Source organism: Oncorhynchus keta, chromosome 12 (assembly GCF_023373465.1).
Source record: "Oncorhynchus keta strain PuntledgeMale-10-30-2019 chromosome 12, Oket_V2, whole genome shotgun sequence".
Taxonomy (NCBI): Eukaryota; Metazoa; Chordata; class Actinopteri; order Salmoniformes; family Salmonidae; genus Oncorhynchus; species Oncorhynchus keta.
Genome location: NC_068432.1, coordinates 19,641,893 through 19,662,741, shown reverse-complemented (window position 1 = coordinate 19,662,741; position 20,849 = coordinate 19,641,893). Strand labels below are relative to the sequence as shown.

The window sequence follows — 20,849 nt, the reverse complement described above, 5'->3', positions numbered from 1 at the left end:
CTTAATGTGAAGTCAGAAGTGTAAACCCCCTAAGGCAGTCATTGGGCGACAGTGGCCAGCAGGGGCACCTCAAAAGAAAGAACAGGAAGTTACCTTGGAAGAAGCCAGACTCTTAAGGAGGCCTATCCACATCTGGTTGGCTCTGGGTGAATGTTACCTCAGCTTTGTGATGCCAAGATGTAGCTATTGTCCTATGAGGAAGACGAAAGGTTGGACATAATGCCTCTGAAATGTTAGTGGTTACTAGGGTTAGCATTTGGAGGCTAAGTTAAGAGGGTCAGGTTGGTTAATATTGGTGCTCTTTGCCCATGTTCTCGATCATTTGTGGATATTATTAATTTATAATGAGAACTTTATGTATTATAAGGACTGGTCGACACCCTGCTGGTTTAATCATAACGTATACTTCTGTGCTGTGCTCCAATTCAACCCAGGTAGATGTGAGTGAAACTAGAACACTTTTACTGGCCATGGTAATCTCTCCATAATTATGGGGCCTAGTTTTCAGGTGCACTTTCCAGGGGTCATTCTGTCTGCCATTTTATCAACAAAACAATGAGCGCACAAGGAGGTATTCATCAGACTGCAATCTACTATTATATCCACCATATTATGTGTGTAGAGCTTACTGTTTAAATCACAGACTGGTCACACATTACCTGTAATGTTTGCAGAGCCCCCTAGGATCCCAAATCAATCAATTGTACTTGGTTAATGGCAAAAATACACACTTAATGAATCTGAACCAGTTGATTGTAAACCAAGTTAATGAAGCTTTGATTGTAATGGAGATCTAAGAGGGATGTGTCTGTGTTTTTTCTTTCTACGTACAGGAAGCATTGTCAGTGGTGAGTGAGGACCAGTCGCTGTTTGAGTGTGCCTACGGAACTCCCCACCACGCCAAGGCGGAGATGACGGCAGCGTCGGCCAGCGAGTACAGCCAGACGGCCAAGATGAGCCCCAGGGTGCACCAGCAGGACTGGCTGTCCCAGCCACCTGCCCGCGTCACCATCAAGATGGAGTGCAACAGTGGACAGGTCAATATCAAAAGGTACAGCAGTCCACCATTAACTTTATTTCTACATTGACTTTCATGTTGGTTTAATGCCAAACTAATAGTTTCTTTGGATAGATATTTCAAATTGTATTCAAATGTAATTTGTTTGAAGCCTAACTACGTACTTATGAGTCTGTTTGGTCAAGTCATTGAAGAATGTGTTTTTTCAGTAAAATATCAGGAGTGCTGAGCAACTGCAGAAATATCTGCTCAGTGAGCCAATACAAAAGGACCTGCTTTACATGACAGATCTATTAGCCGTTACTGTTTTGGCTTAGCACAGAGAATTTTTGGCTAACCTTAACTTGAAGATACTGTCTTCATTCTTGATTCGGCCAAACAAAATGTCTGTGTCCAGTTGCAGGTGGATCTTTTGAATTAAATTAATGCTCCGTATTAAAATAAATAAATACAATTTACCATGAAGTAATACAACAATGTATACACTACCATCTTGTCTATTTCGTCTCTCATTGATTGAGACAGGTGGGTCTGCCCCAAAGTTATGTCATTATGGCACTCACCTGTCTCGATCAGTGATAGATTTTAAATTGACAAGATGGCGGTAAACACAATGTTGGATTACTTCATGGAGCAAGAAATTTATTCATTTTATGAATGGAGCTGTACAAAAGGCCGGCCGACTCAATCCGATTGGCCTGTAACCCTGTCAATCACCCTTCACACCTCTGTTCATCCAACCAATCAGGGTGCTTGGATGCACTCCAGGGCTCCGCTCCGCACATCTCAAATTAGAGTCAGCCTCAGTCAGTAAACAGTCAGCTCCCCCAGTGCTACACACCACACCTCCTGCCCCAGCTCCTGGCCCTGTGTCTTCCGTCTCGCTAGGCTCAGAGTTATCTGCTTCTCTTGGTGTGCAGTCCTTTCCCCTAGCCAGTTCACAGCCTCCAGCCTCATCCGGCAACCAGTCGCCTATACTAGAGCTAGGCTAGAAGTTCTCTGCTCAGGAAAGGTTTGCATTCCTTCACTGCAGTAGTTGAGCAACCGCCTCTAGCTAGGAACGCGAAGCGAGGCGGCCATCTCAGTCGGCGCCGGAAATTCTAACTTCTACAGTCAATCACGGACGACAAGAAGAAACCCAGCCCAGTCACGGACCAGGATGTCTTGCTCCCAGGCAGACTAAATAACTTTTTTGCCCGCTTTGAGGACAATACAGTGCCACTGACACGGCCTGCAACGAAAACATGCGGTCTCTCCTTCACTGCAGCCGAGGTGAGTAAGACATTTAAACGTGTTAACCCTCGCAAGGCTGCAGGCCCAGACGGCATCCCCAGCCGCGCCCTCAGAGCATGCGCAGACCAGCTGGCCGGTGTGTTTATGGACATAATCAATCAATCCCTATACCAGTCTGCTGTTCCCACATGCTTCAAGAGGGCCACCATTGTTCCTGTTCCCAAGAAAGCTAAGGTAACTGAGCTAAACGACTACCGCCCCGTAGCACTCACTTCCGTCATCATGAAGTGCTTTGAGAGACTAGTCAAGGACCATATCACCTCCACCCTACCTGACACCCTAGACCCACTCCAATTTGCTTACCGCCCAAATAGGTCCACAGACGATGCAATCTCAACCACACTGTACACTGCCCTAACCCACCTGGACAAGAGGAATACCTATGTGAGAATGCTGTTCATCGACTACAGCTCGGCATTCAACACCATAGTACCCTCCAAGCTCGTCATCAAGCTCGAGACCCTGGGTCTCGACCCCGCCCTGTGCAACTGGGTACTGGACTTCCTGACGGGCCGCCCCCAGGTGGTGAGGGTAGGCAACAACATCTCCTCCCCGCTGATCCTCAACACGGGGGCCCCACAAGGGTGCGTTCTGAGCCCTCTCCTGTACTCCCTGTTCACCCACGACTGCGTGGCCACGCACGCCTCCAACTCAATCATCAAGTTTGCGAACGACACAACAGTGGTAGGCTTGATTATCAACAACGACGAGACGGCCTACAGGGAGGAGGTGAGGGCCCTTGGAGTGTGGTGTCAGGAAAATAACCTCACACTCAACGTCAACAAAACCAAGGAGATGATTGTGGACTTCAGAAAACAGCAGAGGGAACACCCCCCCCATCCACATCGATGGAACAGTAGTGGAGAGGGTAGCAAGTTTTAAGTTCCTCGGCATACACATCACAGACAAACTGAATTGGTCCACTCACACTGACAGCGTCGTGAAGAAGGCGCAGCAGCGCCTCTTCAACCTTAGGAGGCTGAAGAAATTCGGGTTGTCACCAAAAGCACTCACAAACTTCTACAGATGCACAATCGAGAGCATCCTGGCGGGCTGTATCACCGCCAGGTACGGCAACTGCTCCGCCCTCAACCGTAAGGCTCTCCAGAGGGTAGTGAGGTCTGAACAACGCATCACCGGGGGAAAACTACCTGCCCTCCAGGACACCTACACCACCCGATGTTACAGGAAGGCCATAAAGATCATCAAGGACATCAACCACCCGAACCACTGCCTGTTCACCCCTCTATCATCCAGAAGGCGAGGTCAGTACAGGTGCATCAAAGCTGGGACCGAGAGACTGAAAAACAGCTTCGATCTCAAGGCCATCAGACTGTTAAACAGCCACCACTAACATTGAGTGGCTGCTGCCAACACACTGTCATTGACACTGACCCAACTCCAGCCACTTTAATAATGGGAATTGATGGGAAATTATGTAAATATATCACTAGCCACTTTTAACAATGCTACCTTATATAATGTTACTTACCCTACATTATTCAGCGTAGCCTAGTGGTTAGAGCGTTGGACTAGTAACCGGAAGGTTGCGAGTTCAAACCCCCGAGCTGACAAGGTACAAATCTGTCATTCTGCCCTTGAACAGGCAGTTAACCCACTGTTCCCAGGCCGTCATTGAAAATAAGAATATGTTCTTAACTGACTTGCCTGGTTAAATAAAGGTAGAATTTAAAAAAAATATGCATACATATATACTGTACTCTACATCATCGACTGCATCCTTATGTAATACATGTATCACTAGCCACTTTAACTATGCCACTTTGTTTACTTTGTCTACATACTCATCTCATATGTATATACTGTACTCGATACCATCTACTGTATGCTGCTCTGTACCATCACTCATTCATATATCCTTATGTACATATTCCTTATCCCCTTACACTGTGTATAAGACAGTAGTTTTGGAATTGTTAGTTAGATTACTTGTTGGTTATCACTGCATTGTCGGAACTAGAAGCACAAGCATTTCGCTACACTCGCATTAACATCTGCTAACCATGTGTATGTGACAAATAAAATTTGATTTGATTTGATTTGATAGCTATGGCCAGCCTCCTGCACTGCTGACTTAGAGGGTCCATGGGGGGGCCCAGAACTGTTTCTGAGCCTCTGTGCACCTCCCTCACGGGGCGGCCCCTAAGCCCTTACGTGTACCTTTGCCGGCACCCCAAATGGTCCTCTAAAGTGACAGTATCAATCAGCTGCCCTTCTAGTTCAGCCAGATGCTCACTTATCTGGTCCAGTCACTGCTCTGCCCTTCTGCCCCGCCTGTCCTGCAGGATAGGACTACGCCCTTTCAGGACTAAGCCCCCCACTGAGGTCTTTTAAGTTTTGTGGATTTCCAAAGAGATCCAAGGGAGGCTGTACAAAAGGCCGGCCCCCTCCATCTGATTGGCCTGCAGCCCTGTCAATACCCTTCACACTTCTGTTCATCCAGCTAATGCTTGGACGCATTCTGGCTTCGCCCGCACACCTCAAGTTAGAGCATGTTCACCTGCCATCTCGAAAAGAGCAAGTATTGTGTAATGACAGACTCCAACATGCTGTTTTCCTATCTTGAGGTTTTGTGCATCCATCGAACATCTAAGTGTTGTGAAATATGTATAGGTGTGTGTAATGTCTGACCGTTGCAGGACTAGGCCTATTTGCTAGGTTTCGGGTGTTTGAGAGTGAAGTTTGTTAAGGTTATCTTGTAGCTAATGCTAGTGTTATTCATTAATGTCTTTGTATTGCCATATTATCAGTAGGCAATTGCATTTCTACCTATTGAGTGTTGCTAAAGACCTTTATAAGTGTTTATCACATGCTACCACAATGATTTATTTAGCATTATTTGCTACTGTTATTAAAAGGAACTTTCCATCCTGCTCTCACGCGCCAGCACATGCACAGTAACTAATTGCCTTATATAAGATCTGTAGCCAGGCCATAGAGCGAACCATGCTTTAATGGCCTTAGGTCTTCCATTTCTCTCTTTCTGTCACATGGTTATTTCTTATGTGGTGTAAATATGTGACTCGCCACTTGGATTTGGTCTTATGTAGCAACATTTGAAATGGTGGTTTTTATATTGGATAAAAGTGGAGACTCAGAGCTACAAAATGGTATTTCATACACTGCATTCGAGGAACAATGGGAAAGTAATTCTGCTTTGAAAGTTGATAAACTTTTGGTATCTGTTTTGGTATCTAGTGAAGAGCTTTATTTTGTCTACACCCATTCAGCATCGTTCACACCCTCTTAAGCTTTTGCTCCACCCATCTCGTTTTGCTCTCGGAGCGCACACTTGACGTTCTGGCCGATGATTTGTTTATCTATGGATAACATGAAACAGCCTAACCAGCTCAGCTGGCAACAATTTCAATATGCTTTTTTTGCTGACGTTTACTGCCCCGGCCATATTCAATGGGTGTTGTACACACGTCACGTAACGTTAGCTAACGAGCCAGCCAGCCAGGTAAGGTTAGCTAGATAAACAACAATGAACACAGTGCCAACAATGCCACAGTGCTGGGAGCTAACCTACTAGGTTCAATGTTAGCTAGCTAACATTAGGCTCTAACTAGAAAAGCAAACGGCTCTGGGATACAAATAATAACATCAGCTAGGGAGCCAGCCAGCTAATATTAGCTAGCTAACAGTAAACTTTAGCTTGAAATGAAACCACTTTCTGTCAGAATTAGAAATGTGTAATATCTGAAAATGTAGCTAGCTAACATTAGACCATCTTACCTGTATACTTTTAAAAAATGTTACCTTTATTTAACTATGCAAGTCAGTTAAGAACAAATTCTTATTTTCAATGACGGCCTAGGAACAGTGGGTTAACTGCCAGTTCAGAGGCAGAACGACAGATTTGTACCATGTCAGCTCGGGGGTTTGAATTTGCAACCTTCCGGTTACTAGTCCAACGCTCTAACCACTAGCCTACCCGGTTGCCCTTAGTTTGAAGATGTAATCTGGAGACAGGTGTTTTCTCCATCTCTTTAGCTATCATACTCTAATTCCACTGATTTCAAAACTTGATCCTCCAGAAAGTGAAGGGCAACACTTATGCAGCTCCACTACACAATACATTTTCTGTAAACTGCGTTCGGCAGGATTACCAACACGAACTGACTAGCTCAAATTAACAGAAGCCTTCTATATGGCAGACCAATCTGAAATCATCTCTCGGCATGTCCAGCTCACTCATTGGGAAAGTTGCTGGCTTTGTCAGTGGCTTAACCAACAAGGAACAAGGCTCGTAAATTTAACAATTTTATTCATATTTACAGATGGCATGCACATTTGTTATTAAGTCACATGAAAATTCAACTGTTCGAGAAGGCATTTCTGCCAAAAACCGCATTTTGATAAAATAATATTTTTTTAGCGTTCAAACGGCTCTCCTGTGAAGTCATGACTTGTGACATATGCCTAGTTTCCTGAATCGGGTCACATATCCATGTATTGCATGCTATATTACAGCAGTCATTTTCTGTACAGCACTTTGAGATATCAGCTGATGTACGAAGGGCTATATAAATACATTTGATTCGATTTGATTTAGGTATAATATAATGCATTATGTTTATACATCTCCTTGACTTGCATGTAGACTTTGTATATTATTACAATGGTGTAGGCCTATATTATTGTGTATTTCTCTGAATGGATCCTAATGATAGTTCACTCCGCCTTTTGTAGAACCACATCTATTTAAAAGCCTTCAATGGAAGCAGCTGTGTCAGCATGTGTGTGTGGTAGTGACAATTAAGACAGTAATGGGCCTCAACATGGTGTTCTAACCGGACAACACTGTAGTGAGCAGAAGTTAATAGCAGGCCGACCACTCAGATGAACTCCAGCGAGCTGTTTTTTCATGGTACTAGGTCTCACTGGAAACTGTTTTTTTTTCAGGAGCATTTTCTCAATTCAAAACAAACCACCTGCAACTGGACATGGACATTTTAGAAGACACATGTTTTGCCAAATCAAGAATGAAGATAGTATCCAAGTTAATGTTGGTGAAAAATTCTCTGTGCTACGCCAAACAGTACCTATCCTGTAACTGCTAATGGAGCATCACATTAGCTTGTTACAATCTGCTAACTAAGATCCCACTTACATGCAAATTCTATATAATTTAGTTTGAAGGATGGCTTGCCTAAGGTTCTACCCTAACATATACTTATCTGTCTGGACAGTGTAATCCAACTGAGCTACATGATACCGTAGGATATGTCTGGCCCATATCCTGTGTGCTCTGGAGAGTACTAGCATTACAAGGGGTGTAGTAACAAAGAACCACCTCTTCCTAAGGGTCACAGTGCTACACCCTGGGGTCCACTGTGCACTGTGCTGCAGCCGCACTGCCTGTGGCCTTGATTTCCTGTCTATTGTCTGCATTTCTATGAATGTTCTTTAAACAGGCGGGTCGATGCGGCCTGAAATCGAAACTCACAGTGTAAATATTTTGAACTACGGGGGCAGAAAATGTAATGCGGTGGTGTAGAGTTAGTTAAAGGAACGTCTGTTGTTTAAACCCAAAGCCGCCCTTCAATAGTAAAGAGTCTTGCTTGGCCTACACAGTGACAGTCAGCAGCCGAACTACTTGCCAAACAGACGAGGAACTTGAATGACGTTTTCAGAGGAGGGAAGGAAGCAGAGGGAAAAATACAACAGGCAGAGCCGCCTGAGTCCCAATCCAAGACAGAGTTGCTGCTGTTTGAATCCCAAACTCAAAACAGCTGTACCCCTCCAAAACAAGTGCCGCCAGTAATATTTATAACGTATCACACGCGCAAGAACCCCCCCTCCATCCATCCATTCAGCCCTCCCATCCCTACACAGCCATCCCCAATCCTTGGAGCAGGAATCTCCACAGACACCCCGGCAGAGTGCCTTATTTATCTGGCGGTGAGACACGGGAAAGATTGTTCCAATTAATGACGAGTCAGGGATCAGAAGAAGATTTACAGCAGAGATCAACTCTTAGACAGCACTGCTTCTCCTGCACACACCACCATCCTCCCCTGTATTCACTAGGTTACTAGAAGGAGGCCTACTGCAACGCCAAATAAAGATACAGCATGTGTGTGTTTGGAGGGAGGAACACTGCAGGTGTTTGCACGCCGGGAGCTGTGTGTGTGTGTGCTCGCATGCGTGCATGGTACTTGTGTGTGTACACCCATATGTCTGTGTGAAGGTGTGCGTGTGTGTGTGTGCATCTGAGGACCCAAAGCTCAACCCGGAGTGTTCCAAAGCATGCCAGGAGTTTGGTCCAGTTTCTAGAGTGGATCATTTTAAAGATCCCGTTACATGCAATGGCAGTGGGGTTCTTCGGCCTGAGTTATGGCTTCGAAATGGGAGGTGTAAGGGTACAGCTGGGTGACAGATAGCCTCAGCGATGAAAATTATTGCAGGGAATGTTGAGGTGGGGGCTAGCGGGGGTCCTGAGACAACCCTCATTATCTGGATTTAATGGGTGTGTGGACCACCACTCCCATGACCCCCTCCATTGCTCCCCCACTCCAGTACCCTCAGTGAGCAGCAGCAGGGTTTATGGGAAGTGAAGTGGGCCCAGGAGCCCAACCTCTTGGCAGATTAATTAGCCGACCCAAACCTGTAGAAGAATGAACAATGTTATATTCAAGACAGGGCCGATGGGACGCCTGCACTCTTCTACACTAGGTTTGCCTTGGATTGTTTGTTCTTTTTCTTTATCTCTCTTGCTCTCTCTCACACACTCTATCTAGCTCACCCTCTTTCTTATATCTCTCTCTGTCTCTCTCTCTATAAAGTGATAGAGAGGGTTAAATGTGTTTTAGCATGTGTCTGGGCCCTGTGGACAGTAGTTTAAAGTCGCCTCTGATGGTGACTCATATTGGGTGGGAGGCAATCGAGAAAGTGTGCTGCCTACGTGAAAACATACTATGGTATAAATACTGTAATATTCACAGTAGTGTTTTTGCGGACTAAAATCTAAAAAACACTACAGTGAAAACTGTAGTATTTACTGTAGTATATTGTAGTATTTACAGTTAACTATAGTATAAATACTGTAGTAAAGCCTCCCGGGTGGCGCAGTGGTTAAGGGCGCTGTACTGCAGCGCCAGCTGTGCCATCAGAGACTCTGATGGCCCAGGCTCTGTCGTAACCGGCCACGACCGGAAGGTCCGTGGGACGACGCACAATTGGCCTAGCGTCGTCCGGGTTAGGGAGGGCTTGGCCGGTAGGGATGTCCTTGTCCTTGGTGTTTCAACCGTGCATGACTTTCAACCTTCGTCTCTCCCGAGCCTGTACGGTAGTTGTAGCGATGAGACAAGATAGTAGCTACTGGATACCACGAAATTGGGGAGAAAAAGTGGTTAAAAAAAATAAAAATACTGTAGTAAAATAAAATGGTAGTCAAATCAAATAAAACTTTATTTGTCACATGCGCCGAATACAACAAGTGTAGACCTTAACGTGAAATGCTTACTTACAAGCCCTTAACCAGCAGTGCAGTTCAAGAAGAGTTAAGGAAATATTTACCAAATAAACTAAAGCACCAATTTGTAAGTCGCTCTGGATAAGAGCGTCTGCTAAATGACTTAAATGTAATGTAAATGTAAAAAATAATAAAAAGTATCACAATAACATAACAGTAACGAGGCCATATACAGGGGTATATTAGTATTTTTATTTATATATATTTTTATGGTACCGAGTCAGTGTCAGGGTACAGGTTAGAGGTAATTGGTACAAGTAGGTGGGTAGGTATGCATAGATAATAAACAGCAAGTAGCAACAGTGTATAAAACAAATGGGGGGTCAACGTAATAGTCCGGTGGCCATTTGATTAATTGTTCAGCAGTCTTATGGCTTTTGGTCCTAGACTTGGTGCTCTGGTACCGCTTGCCGTGAGGTAGCAAAGAAAACAGTCTATGACTTGGGTGACTGGAGTCTCTGACAATTTTATGGGCTTTCCTCTGACACCACCTATTATATTGGATTGCAGGAAGCTTGTCCCCAGTGATGTACTGGGCCGTACGCACTACCCTCTGTAGCGCCTTATGGTCAGATGCCGAGCAGTTGCCATACCAGCTGGTGATGCAACCGGTCAGGATGCTCTCGATGGTGCAGCTATATAACTTTTTGAGGATCTGGGGACCCATGCCAAATCTTTTCAGTCTCCTGAGGAGGAAAAGGTTTTGTCATGCCCTCTTCATGACTGTCTTGGTGTGTTCGGACCACGATAGATCATTGGTGAGGTGGACACCAAGGAACTTAAAACTCTCGACCCGCTCCACTACAGCCCCGTTGATGTTAATGGGGGCCTTTTCGGCCCGCCTCTTCCTGTATTCCACGATCAGCTCCTTTGTCTTGCTCACATTGAGGGAGAGGTTGTTGTCCTGGCACCACACTGCCAGTTCTCTGACCTCCTCCCTATAGGGTGTCTCATCTTGTCGGTGATCAGGCCTACCACTGTTGTGTCGTCGGCAAACTTAATGATGGTGTTGGAGTCGTGTTTGGCCATGCAGTCGTGGGTGAACAGGGAGTACAGGAGGGGACCAAGTACACACCCCTGAGGGGCCCCAGTGTTGAGGATCAGCGTGGCATATGTGTTGCTGCCTCTCCTTACCGCCTGGGGGCAGCCCGTCAGGAAGTCCAGAATCCAGTTGCAGAGGGAGGTGTTTAGTCCTAGGGTCCTTAGCTTAGTGATGAGCTTCGTGGGCTCTATGGTGTTGAACGCTGAGCTGTCGTCAATGAACAGCATGTTCCTTTTGTCCAGGTGGGAAAGGGCAGTGTGGAGTGTGATTGAGATTGCGTCATCTGTGGGGCGGTATGCAAATTGGAGTGGGTCTAGAGTATGATGTTGATGTGAGCCATGGCTAGCGTTTCAAAGCACTTAATGACTACCGACATGAGTGCTACGGGGCGGTAATAATTTAGGCAGGTTACCTTCGCTTCCTTGGGCACAGGGACTATGGTGGTCTGCTTGAAATATGTAGGTATTTCAGACTCAGTCAGGGAGAGGTTGAAAATGTCAGTGAAGACACTTGCCAGTTGCTCCGTGTGCACATCCTGGTCATCCATCTGGCCCCACGGCTTTGTGAAGGTTGACCTCTTTAAAGGTCTTGCTCACATCGGCTACCGAGAGCGTTATCACACAGTCATCCAGAACAGCTGGTGCTCTTGTGCATGCTTCAGTGTTGCTTGCCTCGCTCCACTGGGCAGCTCGCGTCTGGGTTTCCTTTTGTAGTCCGTAATAGTTTTCAAACCATGGCACTTCTGACGAGCATCAGAGCCGGTGTAGTAAGATTAAATCCTGTATTGACGCTTTGCTTGTTTGATGGTTCGTCTGTGGGTATAGCAGGATATCTTATTGGCGTCTGGATTAGTGTCCCGCTCCTTGAAAGCTGCAGCTCGAGCCTTTAGCTCGATGTGGATGTTGCCTTCTGGTTGGGATATGTAGGGATATGTAGGTACGGTCGCTGTGGGGATGAAGTCATCGATGAAGCCGATGACTGAGGTGGTATACTCCTCAATGCCATTGGATGAATCCCGGAACATATTCCAGTCTGTGCCTTCAAAACAGTCCTGTAGCGTAGCATCCGTGTCATCTGACCTCTTCCGTATTGAACGAGTCACTGATACTTCCTGCTTTAGTTTTTACTTGTATGCAGGAATCAGGAGAATAGAATTATGGTCAGATTTCAAATAAAATAAAATTGTATTTGTCACATACACATGGTTAGCAGAAGTTAATGCGAGTCTAGCGAAATGCTTCTGCTTCTAGTTCCGACAATGCAGTAATAACCAACGAGTAATCTAACCTAACAATTCCACAACTACTACCTCATACACACAAGTGTAAAGGGATAAAGAATATGTACATAAAGATATATGAATGAGTGATGGTACAGAACGGCATAGGCAAGATGCAGTAGATGGTATAGAGTACAGGATACACATATGAGATGAGTAATGTAGGATATATAAACTTAAAGTGGCTAGTGATACATGTATTACATAAAGATGGCAAGATGCAGTAGACTAAATAGAGTACAGTATATACATATACATATGAGATGAGTAATGTAGGGTATGTAAACATTATATTAAGTGGCATTGTTTAAAGTGGCTAGTGATACATTTTTACATCAATTTCCATCAATCTCCATTATTAAAGTGGCTGGAGTTGAGTCTGTAGTTTGGCAGCAGCCACTCACTGTTAGTGTGGCTGTTTAACAGTCGGATGGCCTTGAGATAGAAGCTGTTTTTCAGTCTCTCGGTCCCTGCTTTGATGCACCTGTACTGACCTCGCCTTCTGGATGATAGCGGAGTGAACAGGCAGTGGCTCGGGTAGTTGTTGTCCTTGATGATCTTTATGGTCTTCCTGTGACATCGGGTGGTGTAGGTGTCCTGGAGGGCAGGTCGTTTGGAGGGTGGGGAGAGCTTTGTATGCATCTGTGTGTGGAGTAAAGGTGGTCTAGAGTTGTTTTCCCCTCTGGTTGCACATGTGACATGCTGGTAAAGATTTGGTAAAACTGATTTAAGTGTGCCTGCATTACAGGAGCGCCACTTCTGGGTGAGCATTTTCTTATTTGCTTATGGCCTTATAGAGTTGGTTGAGTGAGGTCTTAGTGCCAGTATCAGTCTGTGGTGATAAATAGATGGCTACGAATAATATAGATGAGAACTCTCTTGGTAGATAGTGTGGTCTACAGTTTATCATAAGGTACTCTACCTCAGGCAAGCAATACCTTGAGACTTCTTTAATATTAGACATCGCACACCAGCTCATATTTACACAAAGACACACACCCCCACCCCTTTTCTTACCAGATATAGCTTTTCTGTTCTGCCGGGGGCATTGAAAATCCCTCCAGCTCTATATTGTCCGTGTCGTCATGCAGCCACGACTCGTGAAGCGTAATATATTACAGTTCTTCATGTCCCGTTGGTAGGATAATCGTAATTGTAGGTCATCAATTTTATCTTCCAATGATTGCATGTTAGCAAGTATAATTGATGGCAATGGGAGTTTACTCGCTCGCGTACAGACTCTCAAAAGGCAGCCCGATCTGTGTCCTGTTTTCCTCCATCTTTTCTTCACGCAAATGATGGGGATCTGGGCCTGTTCCCAGGAGAGCAGTATATCTTTCTCTTCGGAATCATTAAAGCAAAAACCTTCTTCCAGTTTGTGGTGAGTAATCCCAGTTCTGATGTCCAGAAGTTACTTTCGGTCATAGGAGACTGTAGCAGCAACATTATGTACAAAATAAGTTTTAAAAAATAAGTTACAAACAACGCAAAAACAAAAAATTGCACAATTGGTTACGGGCATGTAAAATGTCAGCCATCCTCTTCAGCGCCATTTTAATACTATAGTTATATAGCTATAATTTAGTGGTTTTTTTCAGATTGTATTATACTGTACTATTTACTGGTGGTTTTGAGAACATTATTTGTCGTATTTACTATAGTCTTTTTGTTTTATTATCTTTGACATGGCATTGGAGGCTTCTCCTTGAGGAAAGCTACTGGAGAAATATTAAAAGAGCAAATGTTCCATAACCTGTAGGTAGGTAGGACTGGGGTCTGAACGGATAGTTCAGAACACAATGTGTGGTCTAAACTTGGAATGTAAGTTTCTTACTTATGGGTGGCAAAAATTGGGATATGGGGAGGGGAATGGGCAGGGTGTTTTTGCAGACATTACTGTAGTATTTACTTCATAGTTTTTTTGCGGATAATACTGCAGTATTTACTATAGTAATATAAATAATAATATATGCCATTTAGCTGACGCTTTTATCCAAAGCGACTTACAGTCATGTGTGCATACATTCTACGTATGGGTGGTCCTGGGAATCGAACCCACTACCCTGGCGTTACAAGCGCCATGCTCTACCAACTGAGCCACAGAAGGACCATAGTATTCTACAGTATACTACAACATTCTGTAGTAAGAACTACACCTGATTGAGGGATACTATATTGTTTAGTATAGTATTTTACAGTATACTACAGAATTCAGTACCCTAGCTACTGCAGATCATCAACATAGGCAGACCAGAAAGAAACACATTTTTCTGACAATGATGACGTTTTGCTCAGGATGTGATTTGGTTGGTGTGAATCTATTTTCATACTGGCCTCCCATGGGGGGTGTTTTGCTGCTCCAGAGGCCAAATACTTGCTGGCATCAATCAAGCAAATGCTAACAGCGGCAACATGCCATACTCTTTTGTTCCAGACTGCATCAGATACTTGGGCGACACGCACTGAGACAAGGGCGTTGTTTCCCTCAGTCGGATGATTTACAAATTGAAGTAAAATTATGAAAACAGACGAAAACACAGACATTTTCTATTTTTTATTGGTCAAATATTTGGTGAAGCCTGGCTTCTCATGGCATTCATGAATACATGCCACTGCAGATAGGCCTACTTTCACAATGAATTAGGGGAAGGCTGCAGCAGTATGATCTTCTGCCCAAAGTGTTAAACTCAATCAAGTGTAAATTGATCACAGACAGATAATTTGGTTTTCTACCTCTCCAGTTGGAAAAAATGCTGCATTGACTGATATGACATATGATTAGAAATCTTGAAGTATGGGCTATGTGCGTTACATTTTGGGAATGCATGTGAAGTATGATTTGTGTGCAAATGTTCTATAAAACAAATTGTTTTAGGCTTATTTGATCGTGAAAACATGGCTGCGATAGAATATATTTTTCGTGGGTACGTTTTATAATAATTTGGGCCATCTGAATTCTCCCCAACATCATTTTCGTATGGGAAGTTTTATTATGGCTGAGTTTAGTATCAGGCATTCTTTTGCAACAGCTTGAAACTTCACTCCTAATACTCCCCAATATTATATTTTGTTTTTGTTAAACAAATATGATATTATATTTTGTTTTTGTTAAAATGTTTTTCAATCAGGTGAATTTCGAGGGAATTTTTAGTCCCAAGTCACACCTTGGACATCTCTCACCTCTTGTTCAACTCATAGATCCAGATATGACATCCTTATGGTGTCACGTCTAATCAAGGTGGGTGGAATCAGGCGCAGAGAGCAGATAGCGATATGAAAGTTTATTCTCCGGTGAACAAGAAACACGGTCAACCCAATACACACAGGGTGAACAATCCAACACAGGATAAAAGACGAACCGGAGAATAAGAACACAAGATACACCGACAGACATAGATGACAAAATAAACAATCCCGCACAAAACAAGGGCGGGACAACCTACTATATATACAGACGCTAATAAACTAAACAACACACAGGTGAAACAAATCAGACAAAACCAACAGATACACAAAAAGGGATCGGTAGTGGCTAGTAGGAAGGTGACGACGACCGCCGAGCACCGCCCGAACGGGCAGGAGAGCCAACCTCGGCGGAAGTCGTGACATATGCCTTAATGATGGATTCCCTAATGATGAGAGTTCCATATTCTGGGAAGGCAATCACTCAGGTTATGCTATTTGGCTGAAAGTGACATTTTCTTCCACCTGAAATATTCGTAGTGAAGCATTCACCTGATTTTTTTATATGTTGACCCTCTGAACCCCATTGACTCTAGTGTCTGCAGCCTAGTTGCTAACGTTTATGGACATATGTAAGAGAGACCCCCTCTGGGAGGCCGCATTTCTGCCAAGTGAAAAAAACAGAAGGTATTTAAGGCGGTCTATGTTGCAGCAGCAATGTGGTAATTTCAGTTGAAAGTCTCATGTTAACATTCCAATCTGGAAACTGGATCAAAAGAAATGGACACCAACATGTTGTCAATGGACAGTCTTTGGGACTACCAGCACTACAGGCAGTTAAATCCTGAGAATAAGTATAAAACCTCTCTCAATGAAAGTGCCGTAGAATAGTTACTGTAAATTTTAGGACTAACATTAATCATTAGCGTTCACGCTATTGAAATAAGACTGGATTAAAAAATCCCTCTAACAACAGATCTGACAAATCACTTTTGTGTTTTTTCAAAACTTTGAAACAGCTATTCCCAAATCACATGCATCTGGCCTGTACCCGTGGCAGGGCAGCCTCTCCATCAAGGCTGGGTCGTTAGAGGCCAACAGTTGGTTGACACATGACTTTGATTCCAATAAATGATCCCAAAATGGTTAATATCTTGGCCAAGGGAGGTTGATATGAATTTATGTGACATTCCATGGGTAATCTGTCCCATCTGTTGACTGCGCCCTGGGGGAATCAGCAGCTATAATAAGGGGAGAAGAGTAATTTGGAATGGGGTCCAGGGCCTCTGGCACTACTCCCTCCCCTCTACTTTATTTTAGTGGAGATCCCTCTCTTTTTATGTGGCTTCAGGAGAGCTGCGGGGCATAGGTTGCAGCCTTAGCTGGTATAGATGAAAAATCTGAGACTGCTTTGTTTCGCAGTCTGTGTTGGGAGGAGAGTTGAAATCACAATTACACTGTCTCCTCTGTTTGGGCATTGAGGCACATGCTAGCATTGTTATGGGGAGATTTTTGTGTAAACATGAATGCATGTTATAAATACATGAACAACAGATAATAATCATCAACAAACAGTTTACTTACTAATGGTTAACAAACAGTTGATAAACAGATGTTCCAATGTAGTGTTATCAGTTAGGGCCTAGGTCTCAGAGAATGCTGCCGTGAGTGTGATGAATGGACGGCGTGTCTGATTATCTGAGACTGCTACAATATCAGCAATCAAAACCCTTTGGTTTTGGTAGCCTGAGATCGCTAACCAACGGAAGACCTGGCTAATACGCATGAATGTTCACAATATTGTATTGCACTGTCCTAGATGTTTGTTATTTGTGTAACTTTGTCCTCAGGCTAGAATGTCTGGTGAGACTATGATTTGTGCCTAGTGGGTCTACTGCGATGCCTGATATGTCTGTGTTTTTTGTTGTAACTTTCGTCTTTTTGAACCACTCCAAACAAGAAGTTCCTTCACTGGAAAAATAAAGTTATTCTAATTCTAGATGAACATTGCAAGGGTGGTTGATTTCACCCCTCTGGGATTGACTCTGCCCATATATGGGTGACTCCGCCTCTTTTTGACTGACCTCATCACTCTGTGTTCTGTCCCGACAGGAACTCTCCTGATGACTGCAGTGTGGGGAAGAACAGAAAATTGTCCAGCGGAGGTGAGGGCGCTGCCCCCGTCACATACAGCAGCTACCTGGAGGACAAGCTCATCGCTCCCCCCAACATGACCACCAACGAGCGCCGCGTCATCGTTCCCGCAGGTAACAGAACAGGTCAACACCCCAAATTACACCACAGTGATCTGAACACCAGAACACTTTTCTATAGACAGCTGAAGCGCTTAGTTGGATCTGCTCAATTACATTGGGTTGACTCACCTGTCTTCAATTGAGATTATAATCAATATGCACATGTAAACATAGCTTAAGAGGACCCACTTTGGAATGAGAAGCAGGACGTTGCCATCTCTGGTTAAAGAAGCCTTCAATACCAGTCCCAGTCAGTCAGGTCCAGTATGTGGTCACTCACTGCCTTTGATAAGGGGACCTCATGTCTCTCACGTACAGTGCATTCATCTGTCACAAGGAGAGACTTCCTGTGATCTGCAGCACAGAAGCTCTAGCATTTTGTTGCCGAGTGTGCTGTTCATTGTCTAGACCATTTCCTATGGTTCTGGTCCAAAGGGGTGGAGTAAGGATCAGGGTGAAGGAGGGGTTGTGAGTCCCTGCCAAACTGGAGAAAGGTATTATTATAATTTCCGCATTCACACACCTAGAATACAATACCTGAATCCTGACTGGAACACACATATGACTGTAAAGCAGCCAAATAAAGCCAAAATCTTTGAAATGAGATGAATGTAGATATTTTCCAGAATGAAATTGACATACTAAGGTTTTTCTTTGATTTAAAGATCGACAATGCATAGTCACTAGATGTATACATTTTCTATTCCTGGCCTATGTGCATCAGGGTTTTGAGGACTACACTTTTATGAATTACATGAAGCGCAAACCAAAGATCACACTAGATCATTCTCCATGTTAGCCTTTGTCACTGAAATGTTTCCAATGGAAAAACACCATAGAGTAACTTTTTTAGAGTAATTTCCCCACAGAAAAACCTGTCCATTGAGGGCATGCAGCACTGTATTCTCTATCTGGGGGTTGTGCATCACAGTTTTTCTGGGGTAGCGCAACTTCCTCTTCAACTGAAGCTGACAAGGACAATGACACGGCATGTTAAGAACATCCTGTTTTTGCTGTTTAGTTAGAGGAGGACAATAGGCACACACTGCTTCATGGAATATAATGGGAGGTCATCATTCAACTGGCTTTTCTGCTCTACATATAGGAAACACATTCCTGATATTTTGGTATAGGGACTTGGGGATATAATCTCAACTTCAAATACATACAGAGCTGTTCCTATATGATGCATAATGCATCCCTTAGGGCATTTTAAGAAGCCTCAACCCCCGCCCCCCCGTCCTCGACCCACAATCTCTGCCATATAAGAAAATATTGTGTTGTGAGAAGATCACTCTGGTTACTTTTTATAAAGGCATTATACTCCAAAACTAAATGATATTGACACCATCTGAAATATAATTTTCCCTTTTAAAACATTATAACCTGTAGCCCAACTTATGCTTGCCTTGCTACCCACACTCCTTGCTCCAGCCAAACGCCCGCGTACGTTTGTTTCTTCTCCGCAATGAGTCTGTATCTGAGTACCTCTCCGGCGATTTCTAGGACGCAAACACATTCTAACCGTTCTGATTGGTCCCAGAAATGGATGTGTTGTGCCAGAGTCAGAACACTTGTGGGTAAAGCGGTTATTTGAAAGTTTGTCATTGGATTTCATACTTGTTTTGTACTATACCCCACATTTTGACCTCACCACAAACAACTTCAACGATGGCAGTCTCAGACTGAAGTATGTTGCAAAAGATAGAGCAGCGGAAGAATTCCGTTTGAGTTGTCAGGCAAATCTGATGCAACACATCGGCTATAAATAATAGGCTAAAGCATGGGGTTGCCCATCTGCATTTACCTAATTGAAAACCCCCAAAAGACTCAATGCATCAAATGCTACAAATCAGTCAGTCCTGTTTAAGATCAGGAAGGACTATTTTTATTATTCTCATGACCATGGCTTTATTTCTATTACAGCCTATTGGATGGGTGTCATTCATGTCCCATTCACCCAGTTCAATGCAACATCGATAGGCTTAGGCTGCTACATGATACTTACATTTTCCCTATACCCATCATGAAGTTGCTACAACCTAGCCTATGAATTAAAGTTTACAATGAAACATGTAAGGTGACAGACAGTGACACATTCAATACCGCCTTGCACACTCTTGCCTGCATATACAGTACCAATGAAAAGTTTGGACACACCTACTATTTCAAGGGTTTTTCTTTATTTTTACGAAACCCTGTCTTTCAAAGATAATTCGTAAAAATCCAAATAACTTCACAGATCTTCATTGTAAAGGGTTTAAACACTGTTTTCCAAGCTTGTTCAATGAACCATAAACAATTAATAAACATACACCTGTGGAACGGTTGTTAAGACACTAACAGCTTACAGACAATAGGCAATTGTGATCACAGTTATGAAAACTCAGGACACTAAAGAGGCCTTTCTACTGACTCTGAAAAACACCAAAAGAAAGATGCCCAGGGTCCCTGCTCATCTGTGTGAACTTACCTTAGGCATGCTGCAAGGAGGCATGAGGACTGCAGATGTGGCCAGGGCAATAAATTGCAATGTTCGTACTGTGAGATGGCTAAGACAGCACTACAGGGAGACAGGACGGATACCTGATCGTCCTCGCAATGGCAGACCACGTGTAACAACACCTGCACAGGATCGGTACATCCGAACATCACACCTGCGGGACAGGTACAGGATGGCAACAACAACTGTCCGAGTTACACCAGGAACACACAGTCTGTTTGCAATAGGCTGAGAGAGGCTGGACTGAGGGCTTGTAGGCCTGTTGTAAGGCAGGTCCTCACCAGACATCACCGGCAACAACGTCGCCTATGGGCAAAAACCCACTGTTGCTGGACCAGACAGTACTGGCAAAAAGTGCTCTTCACTGACGAGTCGCGGTTTTATCTCACCAGGGGTGATGGTCGGATTCGCGTTTATCTTCAAATGAATAAGAGTTACACTGAGGCCTGTACTCTGGAGCGGGATCGATTTGGAGGTGGAGGGTCCTCCACACTGTTTTTATTTATTTACTTTTCTGCTCTTTTGCACACCAATATCTCTACCTGTACATGACCATCTGATCATTTATCACTCCAGTGTTAATCTGCAAAATTGTAATTATTCGCCTACCTCCTCATGCCTTTTGCACACATTGTATATAGACTCCCCTTTTTTTCTACTGTGTTATTGACTTGTTAATTGTTTACTCCATGTGTAACTCTGTGTTGTCTGTTCACACTGCTATGCTTTATCTTGGCCAGGTCGCAGTTGCAAATGAGAACTTGTTCTCAACTAG

The 20,849-nt window shown here is 43.9% G+C and overlaps 1 protein-coding gene across 7 annotated transcripts in view; it reads left to right on the top strand.

Moving 5' to 3' along the window:
• The window catches only part of LOC118383479 (transcriptional regulator Erg-like), a 106,430-nt gene that overhangs the window by 75,814 nt on the left and 9,767 nt on the right, over positions 1 to 20,849 (top strand). For all 7 annotated transcript variants that reach the window (XM_052457821.1, XM_052457820.1, XM_052457817.1 and 4 more), the window contains 2 exons: positions 834 to 1,051; positions 17,429 to 17,583. In XM_052457821.1, the coding sequence (XP_052313781.1) occupies positions 834 to 1,051; positions 17,429 to 17,583 (373 nt within the window). The remainder of the gene's footprint in view (positions 1 to 833; positions 1,052 to 17,428; positions 17,584 to 20,849) is intronic.